We start from the raw sequence: 13,907 nt of genomic DNA, 5'->3' as shown, positions 1-13,907 counted from the left end.
AGAGTGTTCAGGACAGGGAAGAAAGCAGCGTCTGGGAAATGTCAGCCCCTTGCTGGGGAGCTAGTTCCTGTGGAAAGTCGACAGCACGAGGTTTGGGAGGATCTGAGCAGACAGGGAGGTGAGTCTAAATTTAGACTTTCCAAAGCTGATTTGTAAACCAGAGCCCCAGGAATCCCAGAAAGGGACAGTTGGCACACACCATCTCATCTCTGGTTTGCCTCTGCTTGTTAAAAGGCTGGATGAGTGAGAGAACAGTTAACTGGCCTCAAATAAGCTGTTGCCTGGGTCAGTGAGAAAACAGTTAAGAGCTGAAACTCCATTGTTCAGAGTCCTGAGGGTAGAAATTTGTATTCCTGTGTTTTATTACGATGCCTAGCCATGGAATCATGGGCACCTTGGCTGCCCTTGCAAGAGTTCCTGCATTCCTCTTGCTGGGTGTCATTCAAGCACGACTGAACCGGTGACCTTTCCCTCTCAGACAGTGAATGCCACCTCCCTGGGTTTGAAATCACACCTGTGATTTGGAGCAGCTCTGAACCACCACCTTTGAATTGAGAATGGGCTTTGCCCTAAGAAGCTGCATCACACCAAGAGCTGCCATAACCACCCCCCGCCCAGGTGGACACATCCATATGCCAGTCTGCTCCTCCCCAGGGCTGATGGGCCCACCCCTCTCAGCATATCATGCAAGAAATGCACCACTAACCTGAGATGTCTTGGATAGTAGATGCCTTGTAATCAGTCCTCCTAGGGAGGAAGGCAAAGGGTTTACAATACAAATTACAGAGGAATTGGGGAAAGAAACAGAAAATGAAGAGGCTTCAGAAGAGAGGCATAATGATAAACTCAAATGGGAACAGAGACATGGTCAGACAAGATGCTGCCCTATTAGAGCACTGAAATTCTAAGAGGCAGCATCTATGCAGAAGACATTACTAAGAGGATGGAAGTTCAGAAATATTAGTTAGTCTGAGTGGTTAGGGCTTATTTTGAGATGCTCTCTTTGAACAAGTTGCATGGCAAGTATCACAAAGGACAGTGACCCCCCCAGGAAACATGGGCATCACCACTTTGTGGACATAATGAATTGTACTCAGCTCCTTCCAGCCCATGGATATTTCCTATGCTCTACTTTGTTCCCTGTAAGCTACTTGTGAAGCTTACAGTCTAGTTGGAAGATGGCTATGTATCAAAAATTAAATAACAGCCCAGGCTAATATATGGTGAATGCCAAACACAGCATACACACGAATGCCACAGGACTTTAGAAAAGGGAGACATGGCATTGAGAACCAGGATGGATGCCTTAGGGAGAAAAGTGAGACTTTGGATTCTGAATGGTAGGATTTCAACAAATGAGGGTGGCGGGGAAGCAGGAGAATATTTCAGGAACTGGGAAGGCACAAGCAAAGAAGCCAGGCAGGAATTGAAAGAGTATTTTTAGTGGCCCACAAGAAAGGTGGAGTGGCTGGAATCAAGGCTCGCCACATTGAGATGGTACCTGCCCCCTAAAGCTGACAGCATGTTGGGAAAACCACTGAAAACCAGAACCACACACAGGGGAGACAGCCCTCCCATGCATGAGGGGGAAAGAATTTGAAAAATAAATAAAGCACCTTTTAATTATTCACAGATTATCTGCATTGCAGCTGATCTCAAGCAAATCCTGCATTCAGCTTGCTTATGATGTCATCCCCTCTCTGCCTAGGTGCTCATTTCTCTCTCTGTTTATAACCCAGCAGGAGCGGAAAGGGAAGAAGGCTTAAGCAGGTCTCTTCATAAGTCCACACACACACACACACACACACACACACACACACACAGACAGTTACTTCCTTTGCTGTGCCCGTTGGAGTCAGACCAGGCTTGTGGAGAGAAAGTGAGAGAAGCTTCAATGTAGATGCCATTATGTGACTTGGGCAGCAGGATTCAAGGAGGGAGAGAAGGGGGAGCTGCAGTGGCTCTTTGAGTCCCCTGAGTTAGATATCCAGGTAGACTTCACTAGCACAGGTCATAGAATCTGGTTACTGTCTCTTAGTGGCTAGGCATCGTCAAACAGAGTGAATGGTATTCATTTATCCATTCATCAGATGGATATTGACCCTCTCTATGCTGAAAGCACTAAGCTGGTGCTCTCCGAGCCTTGGTGTCCTCACCTGCAAAGTGAGAACTGGGATCAGAATCGATGTTTCTCAGGGGAAGTGCTGTTGGCATTTGGGCATGGAAGCGGGGATGCTCAGGAGAATGGTTAGCAAACCCAGCCCTGCCCATTAGGGACCAGTACTGACTCCCAGTCAAATAAGGTGAGGGCAGTACCACTTCCAGATAAGGACCGTGGGGCTTGTTTGCTTAGATTGCTTCCCAATCTGCATTTCTGTAAGTCTGTGGTTGTTTTGTTCCTGGACCCAGTAAAAACATGCAGAATAGAATTATCAAAGATGTGACAGATTATCAGAGTATTGAGTACATCCTTACTCAAATGTAAGGGAATGTTTAACTAAACAGCAACAATAAGTAACATCTGCTAAGCAATTACTATGTTCTAGACCCTTGGCAATTTCTTTCATTAGAAATCTTTACAGGGGATCTGATTGTTTACTATTTCAGATCATCTGTGTCCCCTAATTTGCCCCTTAATTCCAGAACATTGAGTTGACTATTGTTTTTGCTTCATTTATCATTTGCAGAGTTGTGCAGAGCTCAGATAGGAAAGTGTCTCTACAAGAGGCCCTGCGGTATGATGAGAATAAAGCAGCATTCTGGCCAGATTTCTTCGTGTGTCTGTGGTCTTTATGAACTTAGAAAACCTGCCATTCTCTTAGATGCTATGATATTACCTTACTTCAAGGATCTGAATTTACATTTCTGGTTTTGCAGGGTTTTTTCCCCCTACTTAGCTCCTATACCTGTAATTTGAGTCAACAGCTACCAGAGGGCGGGGACAGTGGAGTTTAGATTTGATCCATTGCTTTGAACAGTGAGATCCCCATCGTCAAAAAGAATACAGCTCACCATGCCAGTCTTGGTATAGCACTAGGAAGTCTGCACCCTGGTTTCTGGTCAAAGAGGATCCTTTTATTATGGCAGGGGGGTGGGGGGCAATGTGATTTCCCTGTAATATTTGGTACATGAACTTCTTCCACTTGTGTGGAAAGTAAGAGATACAAATGTCATCAAATCTCAGTCCCTGTGAAAGTCTCTTAAAATGTTCAAAGGCGGGAGGCCAAGTCGGGCGGATCATGAGGTCAAGAGATCGAGGCCATCCTGGCCAACATGGTGAAACTCCGTCTCTATTAAAAATACAAAAAAATTACCTGGGTGTGGTGGCACGCGCCTGTAGTCCCAGCTACTCTGGAAGCTGAGGCAGGAGAATTGCTTGAACCCAGGAGGCGGAGGTTGCAGTGAGCCAAGGTCGCGCCACTGCACTCCAGCCTGGCACCTGGTGACGAAGTGAGACTCTGTCTCAAGTAAATAAATAAATAAATAAATGTTCAAAGGCATTTGTAAAAGAAGGAAGAAAAGGAACCCAAGTGCAAAAACAAGAGTATCCATCCTTTGTTTTCTGTCTGCAACTCGTTACTTTCTATACTCACCCTTCCTAGCTAGCGCTGATGTGTGTTTGGAGACCATAAAACAAATTAATTTTGCAAAGGTCAGATGGGATAATTCTCCCCCGTAATTTGCATGTGTTAACCTTGGGGGAGCCGGCACTGACATAAGAGGCAGGACATGATGGTCTTATCAAATCAATCCATCTTGTCTCTCTTCCAGGGGAGTGCAATGCACAGCAGGAGGGTGGCTGGGCAGTGCAAAGCCCGGAATCCCCTGAGCAAGCAGAGTTTCAGCTGGCTGGACAGATCAAATAACACTTGGGCTGGTTAACAAAAGACGCAAGTGGGAAGGTGTTGGAAGCCAGAGTGTGGAAATTTACCCAGCGTTATTTCTTTGACAGGGAAGGAGACTTGGTCTGAAAGATGCCACATTCCTGCAGCCTCTCTGGGTGCAGTGGAATACAGTCTTCGGCAAAGTGGCGTGGGTGAGCTGGCGAAAGAGGATGCTGCCCACATCCAAAGGCTCCAGAGGATCCTGGCCTGGCAGCTGAGCTCGCCTGCATTTGAAAGCTCAGGTGTAACTTGGTGTAGAGCTCATGAAAGGTGCTTGGGTTTCTCCAGCTTTTTTCACCAACGCTCACCAGATTGGCTCAGGTTTTGGAATCTAAGGTGAGCTGGTAGAAGCGGAAGAGGTAGAAAGAAGCCCCTGGATGCCTCCAGAATTCATTGATGGGATCCCTGCATACTGCTTGGAACACAGAGAGAGGCTGTGGCACAGCTGAGCTTTGGACCATCTTAAGTAAAGGAGCTCAGCTCGGCAAACAACTCTTGCATTTCAACCAGAAAGAGCCTCTTATAACAAAGTATTTAAAGGAAAGAGATTCTGCATTTTTACTTTGTAGTCCACTATGGTAGAAAACTTGACATTCCTATAGATAATGATACTGGATTTTCTTTTCAAGATGCCAGATTTAAAAGAAATATGAGCCATTCTAAGCTTCCAGGAGGGTTCAGGAAACACAGGAATTAGTGGACAGCCCTCCCGATGCAGGTTAAGACAGTAGCCTGAGCCCCCAACTAACACAGCTCAATGAGCGTGGCCGTATATCATTCTTGTCTCCAGAGAGCTGGTGGCAGTGACTTCACTAGGAGAAAACGCATCCCTCAGCCGTGGGACTTGACAGAATGAGGCGTGCGAGGGAGGCCACTAGCCGAGACTTGGCCTTTCCTGACTGCCCCTGTGTTACCTGGGCAGCCCCTGATCACTGACCCCACAATGGCTGAGAAGGGTGACTGCATTGCCAGTGTCTATGGGTATGACCTCGGTGGGCGCTTTGTTGACTTCCGACCCCTGGGCTTCGGTGTCAATGGTCTGGTGCTATCGGCCGTGGACAGCCGGGCCTGCCGGAAGGTTGCCGTGAAGAAAATTGCCCTGAGTGACGCCCGCAGCATGAAGCACGCACTCCGAGAGATCAAGATCATCCGGCGCCTGGACCATGACAACATCGTCAAAGTATACGAGGTGCTTGGGCCCAAGGGCACCGATCTGCAGGGTGAGCTGTTCAAGTTCAGCGTGGCCTACATCGTCCAGGAGTACATGGAGACTGACCTGGCACGGCTGCTGGAGCAGGGCACGCTGGCGGAAGAGCATGCCAAGCTGTTCATGTACCAGCTGCTCCGCGGGCTCAAGTACATCCACTCCGCCAACGTGCTGCACAGGGACCTGAAGCCCGCCAACATCTTCATCAGCACAGAAGACCTCGTGCTCAAAATTGGGGATTTCGGGCTGGCAAGGATCGTGGATCAGCATTACTCCCACAAGGTATGTCTGGCTGGAATGACGGATACTGGTGGTCTCTAGAATCCCCAAGAATACTTGCGGCACTCCCAAGGTATTCCTAGCCCCACGGTAGTCAGGGGACTGGGGTCGGTAATTAGGGGAGGCTGGAGGATGCTAGGAAGATCACTAGCCTGAAAAGTTGTTGGAGGTGTGGAGGGAGATCTGGTTCTTTCTTGGTCTTGGCTCTGCCATGGGCTTTGATCACTAAGCTGTGCCAGCAGAAGCTGGACTAGACAATCTCCAAAATTTCTTCCAGCTCTAAATTCTATGGCTTGAAAACTATGTTGGTGAATTTGCCTCTAGCATCCTCTTATCCCTGCTGTCCACCTAACCATCCCATGTCCTTCCTGTGTGCTCAGGACACCCCCCGAGGCTTCCCACCCTGTGAGCCTCATGCTCTGGTTGGTCTCACCTCCCTCATCCCATCCAAGCTGACCCACTCGGTGTCCATTTTGCTCAGTCAGTGGACAGCAGGCACAAATGGTTGATCTGATGAGCTGATCTTTCACTGTATCTGATCCAGCTGACTCTGTTCTCCCGGGTCCCATGATGCTGTTGCCCCTTAGTGTGATGCAAAAGCCACGGGTGGCGGATGGTACTATTGAGATCCCCCGTGGTGAATGCTAAATGCCCCACCAACTGCAGGGATCAGAGCTGACCCGGCCACACTGCTGGAGACAAATGTCACACTGAGTTATTCTCAAGGTCCCAGACCTCCTCTTGCCTGATCCACCCCCCTCTTCAGAAGCTCGGAGTCCTCTGACATTCTCTTTCTTCCCCTGCCCCAGGTTCCTGCCACTGTAGGGGTGCCTCTGAGCCCCTCAGCATGAGCATGTCACCATGTACCCTGCAACAGAGCTGGGGGCTGGGTGTGGCTTCCAACCTCCTGCCCAAACTTTGGTGCTACAAAAAATGTTATTAGAATAAAACATCTCCTGGGGAGTAGGTATACAGTAGTCTATTATCCAAGGGGCTGAGGTGGGTCATGAAAGGGGAGGGTGGCTCCGACCTTGAATGTGCTTTGGCTGTCTCCCTGAGCCCCATTCCTCTCCCCTCCCTCAGCACGCTACATAGAAGGGCACTGATCTGCCTGCTACAGCTGCAGTGGAGGGTGTCACGGGGGCAGGGAGCAGGGTTCCCCATCCTACCCTCCCTGGCTGGAACTTGGGCTCCAGCCCAGATTGCAGACCCCAGATCAGCCTAGCTGGCTCAGCCTCCTTGGTGCCACAAATCACTTAGTGACCTTAAGCATGAACCTGCCCTCTGCCCCACTCCTGCAGCCAAGCCATTTGTCAAAACTGACAGCCAACTCTAGGAAGTAAAGTCCATGGGATGGGGCCGGGGGAGGCAGGGAGAAACAGTGCCCTTGTATCTCTTTCTAATACCTTGAGAGGATTCTTCCTTCTCTTTCTTTTAAGGAGCAATGACTCCAAACCATCAAACCAAAGGTTGTAGTCCAAATCGGTTCTTACTTGGTAAAAGACCTAGAATATTCACAAGACTCTCATATCTGGGATGCACAAAAACTACCTTCTGAATTGGAATAAACCAGTATATTTGAGTATCATATGATGAAAGGACCTGATTACATGATCTGTTACAAGGAAAGAGCTTAAGACAGCACATAGTAGGCCTTTAGTAAGGTTCAGGAAGATGGTTTATCGTGGTGTAAACTGGCTATTGTAATAATTCTTTGGGGGTAACATGGTGTGAGCAAAAGACCCTTTAGGAGGAGTCAGGGGTCGGGGTTCCTTCTGACAGTGCTAGCTCAGACACAGATGGTCACTTGCCCCCTGGGAGCCTCCGTTTCCCCGTCTTTCACAGGGATAATAATTGTGTCCTATCTGCTCCTCTTGCTTATGGTTAACAATCAAAATTGTCCATGAATGTAAAATTCCTTGCAAAGCAGTCCAGACTGCATCCATTCATTTAATGAGTATTTGCTGAGCCAACATCAAACCCAAGCTCCATGCTGGGAGCTGGAGAGACCGAGGCTCTCACACGATCCCCCAGCGACCCTGAGGGCTGGGCTGAGTGTGATCCTGTCACTTGGGACTGGAAGCCACTTCCCTGGTTGAGACTTTCATTTTTCCAATGCGGAGGAATTTCGATGTTCTGACTTGCTCTTATTGGGTTCTCTTTAATAAAACTCGCTGTGGACTGTTAAAGAAATCACTAGAGGCAGTTAGGAGCCCAGTAGGCGCTCATATTATCCCTGTACCCCCGTGTTTGGCAGACGCCACCCACCCCCTCTGATGATGAAAGGCTTTATATTTGGTGCTTTTATTTACCCAATGTGCATTTAAATCAGTTCTCATTTAATCCCCACAATGCTGCGAAGCACTTAGGGCAAATGGTTCATTTTAAAACAGAGAGAAATGGCTTTCTCAAGCTTACATAGCTGTTGTGGCCAAAGGACATAGGGACTGAGGCCTCTTCCTCTCCTGGTAGAGGGTCTTTCTGAGCACCGTCTCCTTCAGGAAGTCTTTCCAGATTCTGGGTTGAAATTAATCATTCCTTCCTCTGAATTCCCATGGCACTTTCCCCATCCCTTCATTGTATCTTCAAACACTGATCACTCTCTGCTCTGTCCTAGGGGTATTTGCTTCTGTCTCTTTGTACTCTCCCAAGCTGAGAGTCCCTTGGCCCCTTGAATGCTGTCTCTCCTTTGTGGTTCCCCTCCATGGAGTCTGATCACTGTGCCTAAGACATGGCTCTCAATTGATTTTGTTGACTGTATTGAACAGATGGAAGGACAGTCATCTACCAGCACATTGCAGAAAGGGAGCTATTGGGTTCATTGATTCTGTGTGGTTGGAAGTGTTGATGCTCAAAAAACAAGAGCACATACTTCTTCCAGACAGTAGGTTGGTTGTGGTCAGACGTGCACATCTGCTGCATGCACCTGCTCTCTCCAGTGTGCTTGGAGGTTGCTGTCTGCACACAAACGTCTCTAAATGTAACCCCTTCTAAAGTTTTATAGATCTCAGCTCTCTGAAGAAGACCATGCTCACCTGGGCTGCAGTGAGTGCTTTTGTGCGGGTCACAGAATAATGCTCCTTTGACCTGGCTGAGACAGCCCAGGGCCAGTGATAGGCTTAGCGATCCAACTGGAACCTTGTTTGGAAAAATTCTCAGACCATTTTTCCTCTGCTCTCACACCACAACAATAAACACCGAAGACTTCTGTGACCTCAAAATATTAGGGGGATTTCTCTCTACCAGCAAGCTAGCAATCAGTTTTGCAGTAGACATCAGCTGGGGGTCCCCCAATTCAATTCCAGCACTATTTACCTGGAGATAGCATCAGATCCCACAGGTTGAGGGACACAAGACTGGCCCCTCCTTCCCACCTGTCATATTAATAAGTCCACACCTTAAGAACTTCTGATGGACTGGCTTCAAGTTGGGGTTCCCATGATCCCCTCTTCGGGTTTAATTAATTGGCTAAAGGAGCTCACAGAACTCAGGGAAACACCTATTAACATTTACTGTAAGGATTAGGGTTAGGTGAAGGTCACGCTTACTCACATTTATTATAAAGGACATTTTAAAGGATACAAATAAACAGCAGGTGAAAAGATATGCAGGGCACAGTCTGGAAAGGGTTCTGAGCACAGGAGCATCTGTCCCCAGAGAGTGGGGGCACACTGCCCTCCTGGCACATGGATGAATTGTTATTCACCCACCCAGCAGTACGCAGCAGCCTGGTCCTCACTCCCCCCATCTTTCTCATGGGTGGACAGCATGTCTCATTTGCTTCCACATCCCCTCTTCTAGCGCAGGGCCTGACACCAGGTAGGTGCTCATAGGTTCGTTTAGTGAAGGCAATGCTGGAGGAAATGGCCTCCTCTTCTCTAATGAGCAACTGGCCGCATCGGGGTTTCCAGTTGCAGTCAGGATGCGTGCAGGGTGTGTGCCTGCCTATTGCACCTCCCCCCGAGGTCTTGGTCTTTGCAAGATCTAGGGGGCAGGTGGAGTCCCCTGCAGCCCACACTTGGGGAGATGGCAGTGGGTGGCAATGGAGGATATTCCCTTTCAACAGGGACAGTCTGGAAAACACTGTCCTCTGTGTTATTCTCACTCACCTCGCCAATTGCACGACCTTGGACAAGTCCTTTTGCTCACGTAGTTTATTCCTAGAATAGGAAATCTGTAAAAGTCGCCCATCCCTGGCATTTCACAGATGACAAAGCTGAAAGGGGAGGAGCCTCACTCAGGGTCACACAATGAGCAGCTGAGTCTGAGTTTTGACTCCATGTCTGCTGTTTCTCAGAGCTTCACTTCCCAATTGTCTTTTCTGCCAAATCGGGAGAGTCAGGCAATGGCTGACTTAACGCCTGTTTCATAGGATTCCTGTTAGAGTCAAATGAAAAAGCGTGGCTGTCAACCTGCATTCAGATGTATGCAGGGCTAAATCACTAACCAGATTTTGCCCAACGAGATGCCACAGCAATGCCAGGCAAACACCAGATGTCAGCTTCCCCTTCACTGAGATACAGACCCCACTCCTGACCCAGTAGCCTTGGAGCAAGTCATGCGATCCCACCTGCGGGTGGCTTCTTAGCTCGTGGGCCTGTGACAAGCCCTTTCCACCACCTCCTCTGCAGGCCCGCTAATTAATTCTTCATTGTTTGTGTTGAGAAGAGGCAGCTGAAGGACTGAAGCGTGCTTTCCTCTGAATTTATCCTGTTAGGAAGTAGACAATCTCAAAAGAGAAAAAAAAATGTCATTAAGACTTCACTGAGCACTGAGTGAAGCCTAAGAAATGTCAGGAACCACCTCAGGAGTGCACAGAGGTCCTGAAGAGCATGACAGCAGCCTGAATCACAGTGGGAGTACGTCCCTCCAGGAGGGGCCACCTCTCCTCCTACCACAGAGTCCTCGCTGGGGCTTCTGGGAAGACCACCCACTACCCTCACTCGCACTTATTTTACCCCACGCTTACTAAACCTGCTCATCTCACTACAGCATTCAAGAACTGTCAAGCTCCTGATCCAGTAACCTTCTGTGACTAGCGTGCTTCATGGCATGTACAGTAAAGCTAGCCCTTTATGGCTCACACCTCTGACTGCCAAAGGCACATATAGAAGCCCCATTACCAGGTCTATTGTTCTTGCAGGAGTACTTCTAAAATTAGGTGGGTATGGTGTCTTATGAATTACTTTAATTCTGATCCCCCGGCAGAATTTATAGCATATCCATTCCTCATGCTATCCCTCTAAGGGATAATTATAGCAATTCTATTTGCCTCTGACAAACTGACCTAAAATCATTCATTGCCTATTCTTTCATAAGCCACATAGCGCTTGTCTTTCACATGTCTGCCTTTCAAAGGGCCAGTTAGCAGAAAATACCCAAGAAAGAAAGGAGGAGGAAGGGGCTCATCAGAATTTGGGCAAAGGCCCTTGTGTTTTGGTGGATCATTTGAGCAAGTCTGTTTCCTGCTGGGCTGGCCTGCCTTTGAGCCTTTCTACATCATAGCTTTCTGTCTTCTTTCCTCATTCACAATCAGAATACTTCCATGTTACCTCCATATCTTATTAGGATGCCTTAAAAATTAGCAGGCTGGGCGTGGTGGCTCATGCCTGTAATCCCAGTGCTCTAGGAAGCCAAGGCAGTTGAATCACTTGAGGTTAGGAGTTTGAGACCAGCCTGGACAATATGGCAAAATCCGGCCTCTACTAAAAAATAGAAAAATTAGCCAGGTGTGGTGGCATGTGCCTGTAGTCCCAGCTACTGGAGAGGCTGAGCCAGGAGAATTGCTTGAACCTGGGAGGTGGTGGTTGCTGTGAGCCAAGATCACGCCACTGCACTCCAGTCTGGCAACAGAGTGAGACTGTCTCCAAAAAAAAAAAAAAATCAACTAGCATAGTGATTCTCAAAGTGAGGTCCCAGACCAGCAGCATCAGCTTCACCTAGGAATTTACTAGAGATAACGGATTCCCAAGTTTCATCTCAGACCTACTCAAACAGCAGCTCTGAGGGTGAGGCCCAGCAATCTGTGTTTTCACAAGCCTCCAAGGGATTCTGATGCTCCTGAACTTTTAAGAACATTGACCCAAAGAAATGGGATCGCTTATCTGAGGACAGAAAGCTGATGCTCCTGATAGTTTGCTGATGTTTGGAGCTGTGGTTCTCAAACTTCAGCACAATGAAAGAGACTAGGAACACCTCCAGAGAACACAGGTGTGTCTGAAGCAGGTGCCTTAACTAGAAGGGCTGCTAAGGGTGGGAACCTCAGGCACTGTGACAGGGAGTGATGTGGACTGTTTTAAGCAAGATGCCTTTGGAAGGCCTCACTCACATCACCTTGGAAACTGCCTGCTCCCCTGTGGCAGGAGTTTACTGGAAAGCTACACACAACAGGGACCTAAATCCATAGGACTAATGTTTCTGTTTAGGTTTGGTTTCTAACAATTAGGTGATTTGAACAATAATTTTGGAAAACACAGACTTTTCATTCCGGTGTAAACTGCTTCACTAGATGTTAGTTAAAAGCAAAAACTGGTTTCATGGTTCAGCAAGATTGAATGTCTGATTGAGGGCTCAGCAAATTACCGCAGTTTGTTAAAGCTTGTAGTTCAATCTGAGGTCCCAAAGGAGGAAAAGAGGGACCTGATGTTGAACACATGCAGCTAGCTTCCAGTGACTTTGCAATGGGAGCTCTGGTCAGCAGGGTTTTCATGGGTTTAATCATGCTGAGGCCAGACGCGGTGGCTCATGCCTGTAGTCCCGGAGCTTTGGGAGGCCAAGGCAGGAGAGGACTGCATAAGGCAAGAAGTCCTGGGCAATATGGCGAGACCCCCATGTCTACAACAAATAAGAAAAAATTAGCCAGGTGTAATGGTACACACCTATAGTCCCAGCCATTCAGGAGGCTGAGACGGGAGGTTCACTTGAGCCCAGGAGTTCAAGGTTGCAGTGGGCTATGATTGTATTGCTACACTTCAGCCTGGGTCACAGAGACTCTGACTCAAAAAGAAAAAAATAAATCATGTTGATCAACTTCATTTCCTCCCTATCCTGGCCACTCTGCCTCCCTTGGATGGCCTCTTAGGCTGAGATAACCTCCCTCTGTCCACCTGAGAAAACACACAGAAAGCTCTCCTAAAGCACAAATTGTCTCGAAACTGAAACTAGGAGCAAAAATGTTCATTCTGTGGCTGAAATGGGGTCTATGCTGATGATCAAGAGGGTGCCGTTTTGGTGTCTTATATTCTGGTCTCCATAGTGCAGACAGCGACCCCCAGGGTGCAGGGAGTGGGGAAGGACTTGCCCAGGACCCCAGAGTAGGAATGGGGTCCACAGGGCTGGTGCTGAGAGTAGAATGCAGCCGTCCACAGAGGCTGAATTTCATGGGAAAATGAGCCTGTGGAAGGGCACTTTCGGAGGGCCCAGCTAGCAGGAAAGGTCACTTTCTTCTTAAGCCACTAAGCATGTTATTCCAAATCAGTGGAGCTGAAAAGATTTATTTAAAAGGCTATGAAATACCCCTTTTTTAAAGGGAAAAATATGACCAAGGGGATTAGAACGGAGGCTGTACTTGAGAGTCAGGTGTCCCTGGACACCCAGGCAGACTTGGAAATCTCATCGTGTTGGTGTTCAGTGCCTCCCTGTCTCCTTCCCATGACAGAAGAGGACTCTAGGGAGAGGCTCTTCCCTCTGTCCCTGAGCCTCTGGGGTCCTCTTCTACCAGCTCTCAGAAGAGCACCATACCCAGAACTCTCTCCAGGATAGCCACCCCACTGAGCTCGGGGCAATATTATAAATCTTTAAGCACAAGCCTGGCCCGGGAGATAACTAGTCAGAAAGGAAGCCAGCCAGGGTCCTGAAGCAGGATCGTAGAAGCGCCCTGCTTGCCACCAGTTCACTCTTTATGGCAGGATCAAGGAGAGGAGCAGAGGAGTCAGGGGCTTGGAGTAGTGGCTATTTACCAGTCAGCTTGTAGGTATTTCGTTATTCACCAACTGGCCCAGCTATCTCAGTGCACATCAGCCACGTTTTGCTGCTTCTGTCATATCCAAGTTCCCCCTTTCCAATGTGCCTGTGGGTCTGGCTGTCCAGTAGGGGTGATTAGTTGATTACATGGCTCAAAGGGCCGGGCGCAGTGTCTCACGCCTGTAATCCCAACACTTTGGGAGGCTGAAGCAGTTTGATCACTTGAGTTCAGGAGTTTGAGACCAGCCTGGCCAACATGGCGAAACCCCATCTCTACTACTAAAAATACAAAAATTAGCTGGGTGTGGTGGTGGGCGCCTGTAATCCCAGCTACTTTGGAGGTGGAGGTTGCCGTGTGCCGAGATTACGCCACTTTTCTCCAGCCTAGGCGAAAGAGTGAAACTCTGCAGTCAATCAATCAATCAATCAATGTCTCAAAGGGATCAATAGCCCCTTTTTGGAAGCCCAGCCTGCTCACTCACCTGGTAGTCCCCTCACCAAGAAAGCCGCCACCTCCTGTGGCAAGTGCCAAAGCTCCCAAAGAATTCGACAGGCAGGAAGTCTGCAGCCCGCTA

The 13,907-nt window shown here is 48.4% G+C and overlaps 1 protein-coding gene across 3 annotated transcripts in view; it reads left to right on the top strand.

Moving 5' to 3' along the window:
• Nucleotides 1–13,907, top strand: part of MAPK4 (mitogen-activated protein kinase 4) — a 176,940-nt gene that overhangs the window by 104,380 nt on the left and 58,653 nt on the right. For 2 of the 3 annotated variants that reach the window (XM_037738932.1, XM_017529582.2), the window contains exon 2: nt 3,953–5,373. In XM_037738932.1, the coding sequence (XP_037594860.1) occupies nt 4,828–5,373 (546 nt within the window). In that variant the 5' untranslated portion in view covers nt 3,953–4,827. Of the gene's footprint in view, nt 1–3,771; nt 5,374–13,907 lie in introns of all 3 variants that reach the window. The other variant, XM_017529581.2, reaches the window with a different exon arrangement.

The sequence above is a fragment of the Cebus imitator genome, unplaced genomic scaffold, assembly GCF_001604975.1.
Source record: "Cebus imitator isolate Cc_AM_T3 unplaced genomic scaffold, Cebus_imitator-1.0 Scaffold60, whole genome shotgun sequence".
Lineage (NCBI taxonomy): Eukaryota > Metazoa > Chordata > Mammalia > Primates > Cebidae > Cebus > Cebus imitator.
This window is presented reverse-complemented; position numbering and strand designations above follow the sequence as displayed.